The following is a 22846-nucleotide window of genomic DNA, read 5'->3' as shown; positions in this document are numbered from 1 at the left end:
AACTGAGGAGAACCCACTGTACTCATGTCAAAGTTTTATCTTCTGTCTCAACCCCTAGATAAACAAGAAGCCACTCTTGATTACCTACTCCTTGGTTAAGCAACTTGCATCTCAAGGGAGAGACTAGAGATTTGGGAAAGTGAGTGAAAAGACAGTATAAAGTTCTGTCACATTCTCTCTCTTTATGCTCCATATAGAACCAACATACGCACAGCTGCTTCTCAAGCAGGATTTAGAGAAGGCTGCTCATGTTCTCACCTAGTTGTACAATGAACATCTGCAAAATGTGATCAAGCTGGCTAGAAATATAAGATCATGACATCAAAAGTTCAGTTCTATAGTGAAAATATGGCTTTCACGTGCTTCTGGCTTCAAAGCTCCCCAACAAAACAGAGAAGAAATCATGTAAAGTATTACCATTTGCTGTTCATCAGAAGTACCAAAACATCTTTTGGTTACAAGTATACATACATATGTTTAATAAGATTATCAAGCCTATGAATTTAAGACATTCCAGAAAAAAAGTAGCAGATATATTTTTTTCTGACACAGATTCTTGTTATGTAATTTAATGGAAATGTTACTGCTAAACTCTCAAAAAAATCTTCACAAAACTGTATGGACCTACAGGGGCAGAAAATAGCAGACTCTCCCAGGGAAAGGTTTCATGATCCTGATTCACTGCCTGATTTTTTTTTTTTTTTTTTTTTACACTATGTCTGCGCATGCTTCGTCATTCTGCCATCTGCTGTAACAAAATACAGGCAAAGCATTTTTGAAAATAAGCCCTCTGCACGTTAAAAATGCTCCCACCCTTCTCACAAGCTGTTGAGCTGATTATCCTCTCCTCATTCTCCCTTGGCCCCACCATCACATGCTTGATGAATTAAATACATGTACCAAGCAGGGAGACATAGAATCCCATTGATTTTGCCACAGTGTTTCTATTAAATGAAATGAATAGTCATACATTTTACTTTACTGTGTAAATGCATCTACTGGAAGGACAGAAATATCAGGTCATTACCATTAAATTTTTAATTTTGGGACTCCCAGTCAAATTTATTTCTTGTTTGGTATTGTTTGCAAATACATAATGTATACTGATGTTGATTGCTATAGCACTGAAACTATAGAGTATGAGCAGAGTGGTTTTTAGTGCATTCTCTGTACAGTCAAAGTTTTTTCCTGGTGCAGCAGCACAAATCTCTTGGTAGCAGTAAACTCTCTACACATACTGCATTCCCGAACACATGTTCAAAGGTGATAAAATAAATGCAGATGGTTTTCCAAAACCTCAGAGGAGCATTTTTTACTGTTGCTAAATGGACTATAAAAAAATAGGTAAAAAAATGGAGAAAATTTACTTTGACACAGAAAGGCAATTTCAGAATAGCATTCAATCATTTGGGAGAAAAGCTAAATGAAATGTGTTTTTGTAATGATCTATTGGCAAAATAATATTGACAGAATATTGAAATTGCCTAATAGGAGTGAGTTTCAAAATACTTAAAGTAAGTATTGTGAGCTGAGTATTTTGCTTAAGTACTTAAACATACAAAAATGTCAGATAGGGAACTTTTAATTCTGTGTGTCATCACTGAAGCCGACAATAAAATCATCCCAAGCTACAAGCAAAACAGAACTAAGCTTTAACAAATTTATTACAGGCTTTGCTTACAAACTTGTTACAAAATTATACAGCATCTTATGTGTACACAGGTTTTACAAGAACATGTAACTAATGAGTGCAATTGCTCTGCTCTCTGATTGAGATCTGCAGGTTTCTCTTCACTGATGGCCTGATGCAGCTTTCCCCTCAGTATTTTTTTGTTGACTTCAATGGAAGTTGGATCATACCCAAAGTGTAACACTTCTGTTCATTTCTATACTGAGGTAAGAAAGAGGCAGCTGATCTCATAACCTTATGCACCCTGTTTCTTTCCTATGTAATATGTTTCAGATGATTGTAGTTATATTTGCTCTGATGTGTTTTTGCTGGGCACTTAGAAAACACTCAATGTATCAGTGATGTTACGAATGATAATGACTTTCTTTAACTAGAATAACAAATTGTTTTCTTTAAACCTATGAAGAATGATCATTTTCAGTGGTAGAAATAATTAGAATAGAATCCATTTTGATTTTAATTACATTGCTATAATAATACATTTTTTCACCTGTATTTAGCATACTTTCTCTGGATATACAGTGGTGTAAACAAGAGCACCATCCATACTCCAGGAACAGTGAAGTCACCAATTAATGGGATGTAAGCAACAGTGTCTATTCAAGTTCAGAGGATGCTCTTCTTATATAGATATAGACCAAATTGATGCATGGAAGAATGGAAACCTCTGAAGTCAATAACAGATGACAGTATCTAGTCTCAGTTATTCATCGTATCTGAAAATAATCTCTATTTGGAAATTTTGGGTGTAAAATTAAGTTTATAACCTGGAAAATTTTTCAGTGGGACAGTCCTCTTAAAAGCATGCTTCTCCTCACAAAAGAAAAATTAATAGTCATGGGTTATTGTAACCTACACTTTTCTGACAGTAAAAATAGCACAAGATCTGTTGATGGTTTTCTTTTGTTTGTTTTCCAATGAGGGAGAATTCAGGAAAAAAATCTAATCACATTTATTAGATACTGAGTTGCTTGTTACATCATCTCTTCCCTTTTAATCATTGCCTTTGTACTAAAACTGAAGCTATTATTGCTTGAAGCAAAGTTAGTTTTTAGTCCACTGAGGTGATTACTTTTCCTCTGAGGTAAATACCCTGGCCTCATATTGATAACAGAGAATTCTCAAAAAATCTTTTTGTGTATGACCTTCCCTCCAGAATTACACCTCCATGCTCCAGCCTAGTTTTCAGAGTGTCAGCTATTCCCTTGCTTGTGCTTGTGAGAAACCTATCCATTTTATGATGTGTAAGGCTCTCTGCAAGGGATTAGGGAAGACCACACAATTTGCTGCATCGATCACCTGTTTCAGATTCAAAGTTGATTCTTCAGTAGTGAAAATTATATGAATAAAGGCACCATATCACCATATTTTCACCATATTTTTGCATACTTTGATCTCATTTTCATTTCTAATGTGGAACATGCTACAGCAATGAAAGCCATAATGTAAAAATTTAAGACCACTATAGCTGCTTTTCTAAAGGGCTTTGTTTTGAGCACTGATTGTGGATTAAGTATTAGCTACGGACAGATAATTTATGTGGTTCAATCTTAGTTCTGTTGACCAAAATCCATGACATGACTCTGATTTACTTTTATGACAGTAAGATACCATCCAGGGCATAATATAGCTGATGTAGAATGGCCCTTATCTTCAGTTAGAATAATTATTAGTGTCCCCACTGGAACTACATGACAATGCAAAAAATAGTTTGAGGTATTTGTTAGCAAGTTTTTCTGCCCTAACCACAAACCTGTGTGACTGAATAACTTTATTATAGCTATGATTTACCTGAATTTTAGTGACAGTATGGCTCAAAAAGAAAAATAAAATCTTTTATGTCTCTGTGAAAAGTGCCAGGTTTGCTGTGAGGTTCTACTCATTTTTTCCTCTATTAAAAACAAGGACTGTGCTACTTTGGAGAACAGTTTCATATGGGTGTGTGGCTTTGATAACCATCCTAGGATATAATCTCTTTCTTTATTATAATTCTTAATAATTATATATTCTTGGCTTAAGCCAAGACATTAAGACAACACTGGCTTTGTTTCTAATTTAAAAATTCAGACAGAGAAGAATGATGTAAAAATTAAGCATGAGATAATAGATTAGTGTAGAAGAAAAGGTCAATCACAATAAATACTATATCCAGAAGAAATAATCATTTATGTATTAATGATCCATTCAGATCCGCTCTTGGTCTCATTAGTTTAGTTACAAACATTTTAGATTTTTTAAATATTGTTTCTAAGATTACTTGTCAGCATTAGAAATAGTTGCAAAACTAATGTACTTTAAAAACAACAGTGGTTGCTGGATTATAAACAATCATCCTGAAATGCTAACAGGGAAAACGGTCATTTCACTGACAAAACTGACACAATAAAGATAAATTGTATTTTACAGTTACTAGATAACTCTGACAACAACATCAGCTGCAGGCTACGACTCAGATTTTAGTTCTTTTCTGTTTTAGTGTTGATACTGAATCCAATTAAATGTGAGTGTATAGTGAGAAATACAAATATATACACAACTCTTGACATTAATCTGATTTTTAACAAGTTTACAAAATAACTGTCACTGGTTTGACTATACTGAATTAAGAATACTGATTTTACAGAGATTTTACAGTCAGGTTATGGTGTTCTGCCAACAAACAGTGTCACAAACATAGCCTAAAGAAATCTGCAGTTGCCCATAGCAGAGACGCACAGCCTTTAGTCTTGTTTATTGAGAGAGAAAGCTTATATACTGTGGATTTGCTGAAGTTTAATAAATAAGGTCAACTTATAATATATAAAACAATATTAACATTTATATGCTACATGCATATCATATAATTTAAAGTAATAACTTATATAGCAAAGAGATGCAGATTTATGTTCTTCCTATTTTTCTTGACAATGCACACACGCAGGAGGTGTCTATTCTTATCCATCTCCAGCCTACAAGTTTATTGTTTTCTGAAGTCAGTGCTCTAACATAAGTTTGGGATGTCTTGCATTGGGAGTTCCAGTGCTTGTCGTCAATGCCTCGGCAGCCATTTTTAACAGGTTTGGCTTCTTTACATCTTGTTTCATAAAAATATTGCTTAACTGGAGAGTTGCCTGTTTTAATTTCTCCCAGCACAGTTACCTGGTGTCCTCTAATGTCAATAGCAGATGATTTGTCCGTGACCCATAAGCTTTCACTGTCACAAACAGAATATTCCCCTCGGTGGCTCTTGTGCTCTGCGTACCTTTTCCTCCGAGATGTTCTGTTTAATACCACTGAATTTCCAACATAATCCTCTGTGAAGTACAGTGGTGGTGGTTGCAGTGGTGTGTTGTCACTCAGGAGAACTCGAGGAGAGTTGTAGCGTCTCTGCTGCCTTAAGAGGTCTGTATCCATTGAAATAATTGGCTGGAAGTCTGATTTCATATTTTCATCTCCATCCATCTCCTGGTGATCCTCTACTTTCTGCACTATGTTTTGATAGTTTTGCATGACATCTATTGTCTGCTTAGAAAGCTTGTTTTTCAAAATGTCTGCCCGAATGAGTTTCATAATGAGAGAATTCATTGAATCTTCTGGCAAACTCCTTTGATCCATATTGTTTGACTGAATGCCACGAAGATATGCAAGAAATATCACATAAAACAAGATGGACATCACCTTGTTCACCTGTAAGATCTACAAAGAAACAGAAAGTCAAGATAAAAGCAATTAAGTAAGATTTACTAAATGCTTTAAACATAAAAATTATGATTAATTTTTAATGTTTTACTTCTTATGCAGTAATGATAGATACAGATAGGCTATATGTATTTTAATACATTATTTAATTTTATTCTGTACTAAATGCAAACATTTTACAATTTCTTTTTTCAGCATTTAATCAACCTCTCATGCACTTTTAAGAATGATCTAACTTTTATTCATTCCTTGCATAATGACAGACATGCCAGTTAAGTCCCATCTCCACAAAGTTAGGTAGCTACTCTTGGGAAAGCATGACCAAGCCTTGATAATGAACAGATGCTAAATCACTTTTGCAGAGTCTGTTCTGATGAGTGGTTGGTTTTAAAAAAACAAGAAGAGTAGCAGACTTTAAAGTGATATAAAATGAAAAAGGTCTGACTTTGCTAAGTGTCAAGAATTTGCATGTGTTGAAATCTCACGAATACATCAAATTTCTGTTCATCAAATGGCTTGTATCTAACCTTAAGATCATCATCATACACTGAGAAATAAATACAGTGTTTGAATAGTGTTCTCTCACTCAAGCTATAAGATAGAGTACTCTTGAAGAGAAAATACACTGTTAAGCTGTAAAGTGGTGTTTCTTATATTCTGAACATCGGAAACCAATGTTTAGGCTTTTATAATACAAGTGGGAAGTCCAGATAGATCCACTGAGCTTTTTTTTTTTTTTTTTCGTGGCTTTTTTTCTGGGCTGGGGTCAGTTTGCTATTTTTCTTTTTTCTTTTAATGAAGTTCCCTTGTTTCATGAGTGGAACAAAACTGACTTAAGCTAGAAATATTCATGGACAGAAGGACAACCTTCTCCCCACTCCTCTTGAAAATGAAGTCTTGTTCAAATAGATCAAAATGAACTCGAGACTGAAATTTTGAAAACTGTGCTTCTTTTTGTACTGCACTTAGCCATACTATGCTTAATGTGGATTCCTGCATTGTCTTCCTAATTCTAGCTTCTAAGTATCTTCTGAAAGCCCTCTGGCCACTTGGTTCAATCCTTTTATCATACTGTAGTTGAGAATTATGAGCATTTGTGTAAGGAAGTGTTTTTTTCCCTTGTGGATAACTGTTTATTTTGTATTGAATTGCAATTGAATTTAAATGAAACTAATATTCACTGTCAAATATAAGATCATGGAAGAAAACCATTGACTTTGAAGTAGACTAACTGAAATTTTTACACAGGCAGTGGACTGAAGATGAAAATATAAAACTCATGTTGTTACAGAACTGTCATACCATGTGAGAGGCCCTGGGTGAAGTACTGCCTCAAGTGACTGAAAAAAGTCTTGAGATTCATTCTCCCACACTGCAAACTAGTCCACCATATGTCAGTTTGCTAGCATTCGGGAATGAAGTCACAGATTCAAAAAATTGCAGAACAGCTGACGTTGCAAGGATCCTTAGGAGATCATCTACTCTAATATTTCTTCACAAAGCAGGGTCACAAAGCTGAAGCAGCTTGCATAGGACTATGTCCAGTCATTTCATTAATATCTTCATGGATGAACACTTTAAAACCCATCCAGGCAATCTGTTTCAGTGTTTTATCACCCTCATCATAAAAAAACTAAAAATATCACTTATTTCAGTAGTTTCTTCTATTTCAGTTTGTGCCCATTTCTTCTTGTCATTGTATGGAACGCTTGATAGAGTTTAGCTCCACCTTCTTTACTCTTTCCCATTAAGTATTTCTACACCTTGATAAGATCTGTCTGAGTTTCTCTTCTCTGGGCTAAGCAGTCCCATCTCTCTCAGCCCCTTTTTGTATGACAGTCCCTTAGTCATCTTTGTTTCAGTGTGTCCATGTCTCCTGTATTAGGGTGCTCAGAACTGGACCGAGCACTGCAGATGTGACTTCACCAGTACTGAATAAAGCGAAAGAATCACCTCCATTGACTTGCTGATAATGTTTTGGGTACTGTGCATTTTCTCAGAAAAAAACTGCAGAGAAATCTGACCTTTTAAAATAAAATTTTCTAACAAAGCATTTTCTGTTTAAGAAGGCAGAGAAAAAAAAAAAAAAGGAAAAAGGGGAAAAGGGAAAAGGGAACGAAGCAAAACTTGTTTTAGCAACAGTGAGTCCCCTCTTCATAGTTTGGAACTGCGGCAAAATCAGAGCTACCCTCTGTGGATGTCCTTTTATGGACAAGAAATGCGTTTTCTCCATTCTCAGTCTGTCACAGTATGAGTTCGCCTAAATCTAGACAGTTGTTTGCAGCAAAGCTATGCTTTGAAAGAAATTCTTAGATTTTCAGTTACCATGCAGTTACTGTCATACCTAAATAAATACTAACTTCATGTAGATGGATCTCAGAACCCAGACTGAGTTGTATAAAAGATCTTTTCCTGTGCAATTTAGCTTGCCCTTGGTAAATTACAATCCTTATAAAACAGAAATGACATTTTAAAACATGTGTCATTCAACAGGTTTCTCATAGCACTCACAAGAACTAATATGACACACAAGGCCATAGAATGGTTAGGAAAGCTCTGAGAACACTGCTCAAAAGCTGAAAGCATTATTCATGCCAGCATGCAGCTGCATGTAGTCACTGGTCTGCTTCATTTCAAAACTAAGTGGCACTCACAAAGTACACAAGTTGGAGCAGGTGATGAGGTGAGAAAAGTAAGACTAGAGTTCCTGCAAACTCCATTTAATGTCATACTGCACACAGATAGGGTTAGAGACCTCAAAATCAAATCAGTTAAAATAAACTGTTTTTTTTTTTTAACCCATGGCAGAACTATGTTAATGGTAAAAATCTTTTGTTGAAAAATATTTTGTTGAACCTAAAGTAAAATGTCTTATAAATTTGGTGTGAAAAGTTTATACTACTCCGAAATTTAACCTGCAGTTTAACTTCATCTTAATAAATAATGTGCTACAAAAAGTAAATTGTCTCAGAACAGATCTTTACAGTTTTCTGACATACTTTGGGGACAAGAATTTGGAAAGAAAATGCAAAGATGGGGTTAAAGAAATTACAGTTTACCTGTGAAGATAGTGGTGTACTCAGAAATTCCAGTCCAGAAAGATCATGTGAAGTTGGCTGTGACACACAGCCTACTTAACATTAAGGTATATCATCTTGCCTGACTTAAGTGAGTCCTCAGTATATATCGAGTATAACCATACATAAAACTGAATCAGTATAATAATCTTTCTGTGCAATATGTACTATGCCTGACCTTGTTGTTCTGTGGTTGTAGAAGATTTTAGAGATCTCAGTTTGAATCTGAAAAAATTGACCTAGCATCTTCTCTGGATTTACATCAAAATGTATCCCTTATTGACCTACCTGTTTATGATGAAATCATCATTTGACTAGGAACTCAGTATTGGAAGAACGTAGTGGTAGATAACTTGATTCGCTTTGTGCCTGTAGCCTCCTGCACCTCCAAGTTCCATTTCCATTCCACGTTTTGGTAATTCAGGAAGGGCTGCTGATATATTCTGTAAAACTTTTTTCCTGATCTGCTGAGAATCTTTGGATTAGGTTTGCTTTCATCTTCTACTATTCTGTGTTGTCTTCTAGATATTTAGGATGTAGCTTTGATGCTTTGAGCTACTCTAGACTCTTGCTAGAGGTGGTTAAAAAGAGTGGGTGGATACATGGTTCAAAGAAGCCATTAAATGTGGTCAGTGTGCTATGTGAAATTTGGAGAAGTAGTGGTCATCAAAGTAGGAAAATATTCATTTCTTCTTATTTATCCCTTTGTATAGTGTCAGTCTCCACTTACGCAGAGATGCTATCTCAGCTTTCAAAAGTGATTTAAAACATGTCAACAGGAGCAAAGATCCATAGCAGAACTAGGAGTAGAACTAAATGGCAATTAAGCAGTCTGAATGGTAAAGAGGACTTATAGGAGCGGATATTACACCGTGGCAGGAAAGCCAGCAAAAACTGATAGTATACAGAGCAGACTGTTAATGTGCACTAAACAAGTTTGACTTGGAGATTGCTGACATTCATGGCATAACAGGTAAAAACAAACATTACTAAAAATATGATGCATTGTGAAGTTGTTCAATCTTTCAAGTGCACCTTAGCTTTATTTTATTTTAATGGTTTATATTCCCATGATGTTGACAGGGTATTGATGCTGTCTAGCATATGCGTCTTGGGGAAGTCCTAAATTTAGGAGAAATAAACAATCTTACCTATTATTTTCATTAAGAAATGAAATCCCCACCAGTCTCCGGTAAATTACTTTCCAATCTATTCTGACACAATGCTTTACATAAGATTGGAAAGCTTTCTTTTGTTTTCTTTGTGGTGATTAAAAATAATAAATATCTTTTATTTTGATTACTCTCTGAACAGTCTACACAGCTGAAGCGCAAAATGTCATTTAATATGTGCTGTGAAAATAGTGAAACCCTAGTACTGTGAGACACAGCCTAAGTATCCACTTTTAAGTCATTGCTGAGAGGAGCTGGAATAGAAGCTGGTGTGACTGGTAAATTTTTCATTCAGTATTGTAATACCCAACATGATTTATGTAAGTCAGCTTGAAGTATGTGGCACTTTCTGAAAAATTTAAGAACAGCTTTTTTTTTTTTTTTCCAGACTAAGCAATGATCATTTGTAGTGGCTGACAGTTTATTCAGGCTTTTGAATGCTAACAGTGCAATTATTCTCATAGTTGCTAAACTATTTTCACAAACTCTCGGAAAACAAGAAGTAACAAAATGCCCTTTACATTTCCTAATCTTTATAACTTTGTTGATAAGAAATGCAGTCCTTACCTTCTGTGCTTAGGGAGGGAATGAAAATGTACAGAATGAAAGATATCACTGTATCATGAATATTCAGATGGCAGAAGATAGATTATGAAATAATTGTATATTAAAATTTGCACATATTTCAGAATAGAAATTGACTATTTGTCAATATCAAATTGACTATTTGTTGTTGACTATATGTCTGTAGAAGAATTTATTATGATAGATGGCTACAGAGCAGTGAGTGCCCCAAGAGATGCTATGACCCTCCTGAACATTTCTGTTTCTCAAGACACAGAAATTTCAACATACACAGTTGAAACCAAAGATTTCACAAAGGCTCACTAAGAAGCCTGAGAATTCAGACATAAAATCAAGTGGGACTGGGTTATGGCAGCTCTATGTGTTAACCCTCCCATTCTCAGGGCCAACCAAACTGTAAGCTAGAGTGAAGGAACTTGAAACCAATGCATTCCTCTTGCAAATGGGCTGAGGGGTAGGGAAACACAGTGTATCTGAGGAGGAGGGACCCACAGTAGATCAGTGGCTTTTAATTACGAATTGATCAAGGTCATTTTCAATAGAGAACACATCTCAGTACTTGAGTCCCAACAGTCTCCAGTGAGAGATATACCAGTGAGAGGTATTGCAGTAATGGCATTAAGCCTATTGAGTCACTGTCGTTTCCTCTTTAAACAGTTATATACTCGAGTACGAAAAACTCACTTGCACTTCAAACAAATCTACCTTACTTATTATTACAGTTGTGATCTTGACTGTACTTTTCTCTATAGAAAGCTTTCTCAAATGGTGAGAGCTTTCTGAGAGACAGAATAATCACAAAATGTGATAATACATCTGCCATGAGGGGAAAAAACTTTAACTGTTAAACACGCTGAGTAGAACTGCAGCAACTTCGATTCTTTTCTGATGCAGCTGATTGCAACTTTTTGTGTGTGTGCATTTGATCCTTCTGCAAATGTATGTTTTTGGAGATTAGAACATGATCAATTTATACATACCTATCTATTTCCAAGAGAAAGGTCAGGAGCAGTTCCTCAGTGCTTACCTCACTACTTGGAACAACAACTGCTTCTCACACCTTGTGCAGTGGTAATTCTGTTAGGGTTTCATCCCCGCAACATTGACATGGAATTCTGGGCAGCTGAGACCTCCCAGAGGTGCTGGACACTCTCCAGCATCTTCTACCTATTCCACCAAGAGGCTTGACTATTTATAATGTGTACCAACTGCACAAGTTGCATCCTCTGCTCTGCGATCAGCTACAGAAGCAGGAATATTTCTCCTCAGTCACAGCTAGGTCTTTTTCTATTTTAATTCCTTTCCTCATTTATATTTTTGTGACATGATGATTACACCTGTCTACTTCTGCCTAGAATGCCATCATGTAGTTTTGCACTAACCAGTTGAGTAATTAATCTGCAAATTGAGAAACTCAGGGTGAGGTCATGAGAGGCTGGGATCCTGGTTCCTCTAATTTGTTGAAAGATTTTAGTAGAGTCAAAATCTCTGTTCATGACTTTCTACATCTGCAAAATAAGGAGCTCCATGAAATGATGTTGACATTTTGTTATCCTGGATAAATACTTGAACATCCTTTGCTTTCTTCCTCAAAGAGCTGTCTGTTGTTGCCCTACTAAGACTAAAGATTTTGTCTCTCCACACAAGGCTTGACAACATTGCAGCATAATGCCCTTAATGCTATATGGAAGGTGTCTGACTGTTTAGAGACTAATGACACATTTAACATAAATATTCCGTAAATGTTCTCAATGTAAATCATCGTGTTTTCTTTTACAACTCTCATATTGCTGATATTTGAGAACTCCAAAAACATTTATCTGCATTAATACAGAAAAATTAGGGAGGATGCTCTTGTTCATGTTTTAAACAGACTGGAAACAGAGAGGTCAGATGTAATTAACAAGGTTGTACAGGCATTCTGTTACAAACCTGGAGTACAGAGAATATGTTTATGTGTTTTCATGCTGCACTGACTGCATCAGAAAACCCGTCTGGAGTGTTGTATGATAAGTTGATCACTAGAGTGATAACTGTGATATGGAAATAAAAATAATCACATCTGAGATAAGCAATTAGCCACATCTTAGTCATGACAAAGAATTAAAGCTGAGGTAAACAATTTCTGCAAAAGTCTTCTGCTTTCATATTATTCACTGTGTAGCTCTAAAAATTCTCCAAGGTAACAAGAAATCTAAAGGTCAAATTCTTAGTTAAATCAGTAAATTCCAATGACTTGTTTAGATTTGTGTTATTTTTACAAAAACTGATAATTTGCCCATAGTTTTGCATTTGTCTATTTTTTTCAGTTTTTTGGTGTTTGTTTGTTTGTTTGTTTGTTTGGAAATCATTTGAAAATTAGAAATAGAAAGCACAGGAACTAATCCATGATGGAGAATAATATTAGTATATAGTATGTAGTATGTAGTATGTAGTATGTAGTATGTAGTATGTAGTGTAAGTATATAGTATTTTCACTGCTAATTGTTAATAGAAAAAGAGTCAAGCAGCAAGCAAATTAAATTTGCAGCAGTACTGGGAAGGTATGCAAACAGCAGTTCGCAAAGAAAAATACAATCTCTGCTGGGGAAATGAAGACATAAAATATTGGTAGAAAATTACAAAATGAGAGTTGAACTAGAAATTACAAGTTAGTATATTGGGAGAATAATGATCTTGAGCAAGGCCTAAGAATTACTAAAAACTTTAGAAAGGTATAATATTTAATAAATGCAATTACCATGGCATGGCATTGCAGAGCTAGGAAGGAATTTTTGTAGCACAGCAGAAAAATCAAGAAATCTGTTTGAATGTTGGAAGGTATTGTCATATAAAAATAAAATAAAGAAAGAGCAGCAAAAAAGACTAGAAAGTTTGTATAACTGACATTTAAGGAATTTGCCTTGAATGTGCAAGTTTTTGCTATAATGTGATAAAAAAGGCATGACAGCAAACCTGTGCAAAGATCTAGAAAGTGTAAACACTGCTAAAAGCGAGTGTTCACAGTAAGGTGGGGCAAAGGAATGCAATCAGGAAAAATGAAATTAAACTAAAGAAAGAGAAGTTAAGCTGATCATCAAAATAAATTCTCAAGCTCTACAAGATGTTTGCAAACAAGCCCAAAGCCACACCAAGGAGGCCTGTTTTTATGTTTTGCGACAGCCCTGAAAATCCATCTAAATTTTCTTCTTTTAAAATAACTCTTTGACAATCCTTTCAAATCAATCTGGATCTACTTTGGCTCAAACAGGGCCAATAAATTGTTTTGTATTAGTCAGACAACAGTTCCTGTTTCTCCTGGTAGGATATGAAAGAGCAGCCTTTTAGAGACTTTGCAAAGTAAGATATGAGGTATAAAAACATGAGGTGTTTTCATATTTACATTCCAACTGGATGAATCATTTACATGCAGGATTATTATTTTTTTTTTAAGAAAAAATGAGAAAATTTCAAAACTTTATATTTTTAGATTAGATTTTCTGGTGTTAAAAAAGCACAAGCAGAAAAGTCTTTCAAAATGTAAAATTCAAAACAATGTTTTGCTGGAATTTAGTTTATAAGCAAGAGGATTTCTGTTTTGTTTTGCTTTGTTCTGTTTTAAAAACTGAAACTTTCCTCATCTGCCTTTTTAAGTATTTTCTAATTTAGTTTTTATAAAGTAAGGAAAAAAGTCAAATCAAGCAAGCAAGCAGAGGAAAGAGTCAGAGTTCCAAAAACATTAGACCCTCACTATCAAGTCCCAGTTCCATCGACCTTTTTAATGGATACAGGCAAAGTTCATATTCAGAAGGAAATAGAGAAAGGAAATGCCAGTTAGAAGTTGTGACCTTTCATTTAGTTTGAATGAAAATTTCTGAACAGAACCTGGATGCTTTTGTTGAAAAGAGAGCTTCTCTTCCATTTTCTGACGGCTTTACTGTGACCTGAGAATGCACATTTGCCTAGAAAGCAGGAATGCTATTTGGGCGGTAATGTATCTCTCAAGGTCTATAAGGTATCATTTGATTGGAAGGAGCAGCGTTCTGGCTCAGAAGCTTCTCCCAGACACTGCATGAGCCTTGCTGTGTCTCCATACATAATGAACTTCAGCTGTGTTCCATGGGACTGGGACTGTCATTGTGCAAGGGGTTCAGTGGAGAAGCCCTATTTCATTTTAACTAAAACTGAACCCATGTTTGCTTTGCAAAATCCCGTGGCTCCTGATTGCTTAAAAGCTGTGCAGAAATACATCCTTGGCAATTTTGTGAATTAAGTTTGTTTTCTGAAATGCCTCTCCATACTCCTCAAAGGTTCACCAACCTTCAAATAGAAAAGACAACATGCTAGACATGCATGTGCAAAGTTTTGGATGTAGATGCTATGAAGGCAGGATTTCTGAAGAACAAGAGGCCTGCTCCAAATAAATTCAATCACCAGAAAGATCTCATGAATTCAGCACAAATTGGACAAGGCTTTAGCAGATAAAGAGGTGGTGGGGATGACAATGTGGCTACAGACAGTGGCTGTTGAATCTATGCTCTGTCGTACATGTAAAATGTAACTCTATTGTTTGTATTCAGACCATAATAAGGAATTTTTACTGCACTATAAGACTAATACATCTTTCATGATTATTGCACAGGTGCAGCAGTTTGCTCATAACTAGCTTGGAATATCATTAGTCATTCTCAGAGAAAAGCAGTCTGTATTTCTGGTAGAACATAGGGAAGTGTGGGAAATGTAAGATTATAAGTTTTTCTCACAAAATCACAGAATTGCAGGGGTTCGAAGGGACTTAAAGAGATCATCAAGTCCAACTCCCCTGCTAAAGCAGATTCCCAACAATAGATTGCACTGATCTTGAATATCTCCATAGAAAGTGGTGACTCCACAACCTCTCTGGGCAAGCTGCTCCAGTGCTCTGTAAATCTTACCATAAAGAAATTCTTCCGCGTGTTTATTTGGAACATCCTACATTCAAGTTTTAGGCCATTACTCCTTGTCCTAACACTACAAATCACTGAGAAGAGCCTTGCCTCATCCATTTGCCTCCAACCTCCCTTTTGATATTTATAAACATTAACCAGATTCCCCCTCAGTCTTCTTTTCTTCAGGCTGAACAGACCCAGATCTCTTAACCTTTTCTCATATACTCCAGGTTCCTAACCATATTTGTAGCTTTCTGATGGACTCTCTCTAGCAGTTCGTATCTCTCTTGAACTGGGGAGCCCAGATCTGGACACAGTACTCCAGATGTGGCCTCACTAGGGGAGACTAGTGGAACGTCTCCCTCAACCTGCTGGCCACACTCATTTTAATGGACCTGAGGATACCACTGGCCTTCTTTGCCATGAGGGCACACTGTTGGCTCATGGCCAATCTGTTGTCCACTAGAATACCCAAGTCCTTCTCTTCAGAACTCCTCTCCAGCAGGTCATTCCCTAACCTGTAATGCATTAAGTTATTCCTCTGCAGGTGTATTTGCTCTTATTGAACCTCATAAGATTGCTCTGTGCTCAGTTTTCCAGTCTGTCCAGGTCTTGTTGAATGGCAGAACTAATTTCAGGTGTCAACCACTCCTCCCAGCTTTGTATAATCAGCAGACTTGCTGAGGATGGACTTTATCCCTCCATCTAGGTCACTGATGATGATGTTTCTTCTAGATTTTCTTCTAGAGCCTATGCTTAAACATAACATCATACCAAACACTCTGAGTAAAACAGTTCCTTCTCAGATGAAACTAAGGCAATATCCACCCCTTATCCTTATTCCCTTATTCGTGTTCCCACAGTTTCTACACATCCTAACTAATTATCATCACCTACCTTGTTTTGTTGTTTTTTAATAAATACACACATACACTATTTCCATAGTCTGTGGGCTATCCATTTAAATTGTCCATGTTATTCATATAGTTCATAACTTTGAGCTCCATCTATTATAACAGTCCTTCAGTGTAGGAGGGATGATTCAGTGTTGGGTTACTGCATGCAGAAGCTAGTTCTGGTTCCATCAGAGTTCATTCTTCTTTAACCTGTGTAGTTCTTATTGTACTACTGTTAAAAAGGCATATAAGAACCATAATAATGATGACATACAGTATTAGGTAGCAATTTAACATCACATAATTCAAATTATTGGCTCTTCTCACCCAGCATCAAGTCACCCTGAGGTACACAACGGACATCCTCATCCACATTACTCACCATATGTACTTAGGTTTCTGAGCAAAAGCAATCCCATGAATAGGTTTGCTTTTGTCTGAGGCAGGAATAACCCAGTCTGTTTTGCCCAGCTCATTCTTTATGTGCACCACCTGGTCTTTGTCCTCTTCTGCGGTATGCAGTAGGTTTGGCTGGGCAGGATCAGCTCATTTGGCAGAACCCTGAGTGTTCACTAACCATGCAGCTTTTGTCAAATGTACACTGCAGTGTTTGAATGTCCCAGTGCAGTCTTTAACAGTCCATTCACCCTTTCCTTCACTAGCTTCTACAGCTCATTGTATAAGACTCCATACAGCAGCCTTCCATCTCTGATGCTTTCTCACAATGCAACAGGACCCATCAGCAAAACTTTTTCAGCAGTTTATGATGCAGTAGAGCCTCTTCAGCACGTATAACCCCCTCTTCTGGTGATATTTTGAAATCTTAATTCTTTGGGCCAGTCCATAATCACTTCTAAGCTTCCTGGATGACTGAGATTCTCTTTTTGAAACTGTTGTGAGATCTATGTGATCCACTTACTCCACATACCATCAGTTGGACAATGTGGGGACAGGATCCTCCCTCTGAACATCAAACCCAGCACAGGCAGTTGGGGTGCTAAAAGGAGCTGTGCTTCACTACCAACCACTTCTGAAGCAGCTCAGAACCCTTCATTTGCTGCCAATATCTCTTTTTCAGTATAGCAGGCCTCAGATCCTCTGTATCCGTGATTCCAAAACTTTAAGGGCCAAACTTGTGTGTCCCCTGAGCCTTTCTTCCTGAAGCTCCAAGTGGGGACGCTCTCCCTAGTTGCAGCATAGAGCACATTTTGTTACATCCTGCCCTGTCCATACTGGCCCAAGGGCTACTGTGTGAAGTATCTCCTGTTTCATTTGTTCTAGGGCCTGTTGTTGTTCAGGGCCCTATGTGAAATCATTCTTCCTCCAGATCACTTGATAGAGGGAGTTTACATTCAGACTGTAATCTGGAATATGCATTCTCCAGAAGCCCACAACATTTAAGGAAGCTTGTGTTTCCTTTCTGTTAGTTGGTGGAGACATAGCAGTTATTTAATTGATCATGTCCTTGGGGATCTGACAGTGTCTATCTTGCCATTTTATTCCTACGAATGGGATCTTCTGTGCAGGTGCCTTGATCCAACTTTTCTTTATGGCAAGATCAGCTTTTAGAAGGATTTAAATTATTTTCTTCCTGTTCTCAAGAACAATTTTTGCTGTGTAGCCCCACACAATGACGTTGTCAGTGTACTGCAGGTATTCAGGAGCCTCCCCCTGTTCTGGATCAGCTCGTGAGAAATGGCAGGGCTGTATTTTGATGCCTGGAGCAGTCGATTCCAGGTGAACTGGACACCCCTCTAAGTAAAAGCATACTGTGGCCTGAACTCTGCTTCCAGAAGGATTGAGAAAAAAGCATTCACAGTGTCAGTTTTGGCATACAATTTGGCTGCCTTTGTCTGCAGTTATTATCTGGCAGAGCAACGTGTAACAGTGATGTGACTTCACTCCGGCCACAACTGTCCACTGTTAGGCAACACTTTTCAATGGACTTTTGCACTTGCCATATGGGACTACTGAAGGGTAAGAGAGTCTTGCTGATTTCTCCTTGGTTCTCCAGTTGGCGAATCAGCTCATGAATGGAAATTAGAGAGTCCCGGTTGGTATGATATTGCTGCCAGTGCACCACTGTACTAGCAACCACCACCTGCAGTTCTATTCTTAGCAACATCACAACAGAAGAGTCTCCTGAGAGACTAGGCAAGGTAGACAGCTGCTTAATATCCTCTGCCTCCAAGGCAACTATCCTGAAAGCTACCAGTACCCTTTTGGGCCCTTGAAGTACCCTATCCTGAGGTAATCTGTACTAAAGATGCACAGGGCCTCTGAGCCAGTTGCAACGGAGTCCTTTTGCTTACTTTGGTATCCAGTACAGTTAACCTTTGCAATTCCCCCTTACTTCAGAAATACAGATGGGTTTTACTCCTTTATAACTTGATGGCATTAGAATACGTTGTGCACAGGTATCCACTAAAGCCTCATATTTCTTTGGTTCTGAAGTGATAGGCCATCAAATCCACACAGTCCAGTACACCTGACTGTCCCTTTCTTGCATCTGGCTGGAGGAAGGGTCCCTCTGGTTTTGATTACGGTATTTATTACTCATCTCTTGTGTATCAGAACCAAAAGTCTCATTGTCATCCTTGGATATAAGATTGCACTGTCTTCACTGTCTGGAGAACTGCCTGCTGGAAACTGAAGAGTCCATATTGCTACAAACACCCACTCTTGTGACTGTTTTCCCTTGCAGCTCAAGTACTCATGCCTGTAGGGTCAAGGTGGGTTTCCCATCCCACTTCCTCATATCCTCTCCATGGTCATGAAGGTAAAACCACCGGATGCTACATGGCGTGTATCTACTATATCCTCTCGCTTGAGCAGAGGAATGCTTACTCCTAATGGATGAAGTACGGGTTCATACAGCTGGAGGAGCAGTTGAAGCTGTTTCTTTTGCTTTGATTTCTTGAACCAGTTTCTCCGCAGCTGAGACACAGACCCTTGGGGAGGAAGAGAGATTATCTTCATATTGTCAAAGCAGGCTAGCCACTTCATCCATTATTGGTTTTTCCTCATCTTTCCAGTTCTTTCCTGCCAGGGTACTGGCATATGATGATGGTGCATTCCATACAACTCTCTGCCACATATGTCACATACATACCATGTCATCTGCGTCTTGGGAACTGGTATTATTGTCCAAGTTAATTCCATACAACGTCTTTACCACAGAGAGTTCCCTCGAGTACTGGATACCTTTCTCCATGGTGCCTGGGTTAAGTACCAGGTCTTCCTTGAAGGGATATCCTTCCTTCAGGGCTGACAAGAGTTGCTGCCAAGGGGTGAGAGATTGTATTCTTTTTTCAATTGCTTTGTCAGTGCCTAGAAACAGATCTCAGCTTCTTGGCTTCACTGTCTGCTAAGTTCAGGATACTGGTTCCACCATCCCAGAACCTAAGCAGCCAGGTGGCAATATGCTCACCTGGCTGGTAGCTGTAATCTTTTTTGCAAATCTCACAGTTCACTTATTGATAGGAGTCAGATGGTTTCTGTTCCTTCTTCTTCCTTTTGCTTCTGTGATGGTCACACTCCATTTTTTTTTCTCTGTACTTATGAACTTCTCTCTTTGCTAAATATTCTGACTTTTGTAGACATTTTTCTTCTTGCTTATAGGGGTAACTGATATTGGCACTATTTTGTTCCTCAGTTAACTGTGGGGTTTGTCAGGGGGCCTGGAGTGACTACAAGACTGGTTGTTAGGATCGTGGTACCTGCAGGGCCTTTCAGTAGGGTTGGAGTAGCTGCAGGGTCTGTCAAAAAAAGTCAAAGCAACTGCAGAATCTGTCACAGGGGTTGGAGTAGCCACAGGGACCATCATGAGGGCTGGAGCAGACAAAAAGTTTGTTGCAGGAGTTGGAGAAACTGCAGAGTCGTCGCAAGAGGCAGAGAAATCGCAAGGTTCATTGCTGGAGTTAGAGCAACCGGAGGGCTCATTACAGGAGCTGGAGCAACCAAAAGGCTCAGTTGGCACAGGACATGCCCCAGCACGCTGCAGTGATTTGTGCCTCTTTAGGATCGCCAGCAGATCTTTTCCAAATATTCTACTAGTTTTTCAGGGTTCTGCTGTTGTTCAGAGGTGAAGGTCCAAACTGGTACGGGGGCCCACTGTTCTAGGCACCTGCCCATACCATCCTATACTCCCTGCCACTCACAACTATCCTGCCTTGGGGCAGATGTCGGGATTTTATTCTTAAATAATTGTTTAATCTTAAACATAACCAGCAACATACTGATGACTCATGCTGGTTTGAACATTCCATAGATATTCAGATTTCTCAAGAGCTATTGTAACTAGCTCTTGAGCTCTAGGGAAAGAAGGAAAAGTGAAAGAGAGGCTGAGGGACTGATAACACTAATAGTATAAACAATATGGCTTCCAAAACCCAAAGATGACTGCAGTGATGAATACACACAGAACAGCAGTTTCTCGGCTGCCAATTTTATCATGATATAAGTCAAGGTCACACAACACAGCAAAATAAAAACCTTAATCTAATCCCCAGTAATGACAAACAGTGCAGCAGGGAAAATAAGCAGCACACAAGGTGCTGCAATACAGTTTCAGAAGCAGACTCTTAAAGATCTTCTGTTAACGTCAGGTCTTTGGTCAGGTCTGCTGTTATCTCAATCCTTTGTGCCCCATGCTGTGTGCCAAAAATGATTGTTGTGGTTTAACCCAGCAGGTGGCTAAGCACCACACAGTTGTTTGTCACTCTTCCCAGTGGGACAGGGGAAAGAATTGGGAAAAAGAACAAAGTAGAACTCATGGGTTGAGATTTAACTAATATAAAAAAAACTAATTAGAGAAAAGCAAAAGATAATAGTTATGACTATATATACATATACATATATACATACACATAAATGTATATAACAAGCGGTGCACAAGCAATTGCTCACCCCCTACCAACCGATACCCAGCTCACTCCCTGAGCAGCAGAAGAAAGACAAACTCCTACCCCCTTCAAAACTCTCCTCTGGCAAGTTTAAGTCAGCTGCCCTGCTTCCGTTCCTTCCCAGTTAGTACGAGATGAGAAACTGGTATGGCTTTGGCTCTGTAAAACACTGCTAAGCAGCATCTATAAACATTCTCTATAAACTATAAATTTTCTCCTAGACCCAAAGTATAGCATCACAGCAGACACTCTGAATAAAACAACTTCGTCCCATTTGAAACGAGGACACAGTGAAAATGTTTAAGAACTACTTCAGAGGATTGTGGAAACATGTCTACATGTTAGCATGTTAGCAGCATGCACAAAACCAAAATGCAAGGCATTAGCAAATACATAGTCCAGTGACACCATTTTAGCAGAAGATAAACTTTACCCTGCTCTGGATTAGGTAACAAATATATCAGTATTAAGAAGGAACATGCCATTTCATGTGCTGAGCTTTTTCTTGGGTTGTAAACACTAGAAAAAATCTATTTGGTTCTTGGTTTTGAGCTCCCGTACTAAGTACAAAATTATTTCCTCCACTCATTTCTCAAAGAATTTTTTAAGGATACCTATTACAGTTTTCTGACTTAATTCTATCCACATCTTCACAGCACTAGAATGCCCAAGACTAAAGGTGATATTCTAAAAGCATAAGATCTCTTTCATCTGTCTGATACCACTCTGCATTTGCACTTGTCTTCTGTAATTATGTTAAATTTTTGTACTATTTCTCTCTTATCTTTCTCTCTTCTGATATAAAAAGAATCTTTCTGTAATAAATCCAGCACTAATTTATTATTTAAAGCATAGCTAGCTAATTTTCAGTACTATGCCTTACCAACTTATTCCCTAACATTTAATATATATTCTTTGAAATTATTTTCCCTAGTATACTATCTTGGGCTTTTCTTTCTGAGTCTCTTATTTCCTGCCCATTTTTCTAATCACTTTCTATCCTATTATTTCATGTTTTTAATTTTTATTATGTTATATATGTATATATATATATTTATTATATTTATTCTTTATTTATTGGCAGCTTTACCCTTTAATTTGTTCAGATTGCTAAATGAAACAACTGAAGAGAGCAGTACATCAGCTTTGATAGTATCACTTATGAGTATCCTGTTTTATGACTTACATCCAGTTTTCAAGTCAGGTTTTTTTTTTGCAGAGTAGATGAGAGATATTTATAAACTGAATATGTGTATGTACAGGGATGATGCATGCACATGTGTGTATGAATGGAAAAGTAGGGTTTGATGTGTGACTCCACTACAAGTTCACTGCATCCTGTTTCTTTGTCCTCTTTCTGGCCTTCCTTGCACTATTCTTGCCCTCTCTTTAGGTTACATAGGACTGCCACTACAATAGCTCTTTCTTTCATCAGCCAATTCATTGCCCCTCTTGAAATTTTTCCATACACTTCTGACCACTTACTTTCCTATAAGGGATTCAGTAATCTTGCTGGTAGCCTTCTACAGTGTGCTCATTCTCCACCTCATCACCACCATTCACACCTGCAGTATCAGTTCATAGTCCAGATGCCTTACTGAGCCCCTGTTGATCCCTTCCTGCCCTCCTCCATGCCCTCCTCCATGCATCCCATCCACTTGCCTCTACTTTCAGTTCACTTTTTATAGCACAGGGAAGCCAACAGCCTTACACCGGCAGAAGTGCCTCAAGTCTTTGGACAAAAGAAAGTTCTTTTTCAATAAATTAAGTAAAATAAACTTTCATTTGATGTGGAATGTGTGTTATTAAAGCATTTCCTATAGTTGGTGTGGTATTAGTATACACTATACACTAATGATATACACTATAGCTGTGTATATCATTATATATTATATATATATATTATTATATATAATTACAAATATCAGTACAAATAA

The 22846-nt window shown here is 37.6% G+C and overlaps 1 protein-coding gene across 2 annotated transcripts in view; it reads right to left on the bottom strand.

Moving 5' to 3' along the window:
- Positions 1-3832: 3832 nt before the first annotated feature.
- Positions 3833-22846, bottom strand: part of NTF3 (neurotrophin 3) — a 62793-nt gene continuing 43779 nt past the window's right edge. For both annotated transcript variants that reach the window (XM_090134459.1, XM_031606223.2), the window contains one exon: positions 3833-5365. In XM_090134459.1, the coding sequence (XP_089990585.1) occupies positions 4571-5344 (774 nt within the window). In that variant the 5' untranslated portion in view covers positions 5345-5365 and the 3' untranslated portion in view covers positions 3833-4570. The remainder of the gene's footprint in view (positions 5366-22846) is intronic.

Source organism: Phasianus colchicus, chromosome 1 (genome assembly GCF_987193195.1).
Source record: "Phasianus colchicus chromosome 1, bPhaCol1.hap1.1, whole genome shotgun sequence".
In the NCBI taxonomy this organism is placed as follows: Eukaryota; Metazoa; Chordata; class Aves; order Galliformes; family Phasianidae; genus Phasianus; species Phasianus colchicus.
The sequence above is the reverse complement of the archived record's forward strand: the minus strand, read 5'-3'. Positions and strand labels throughout refer to the sequence as shown.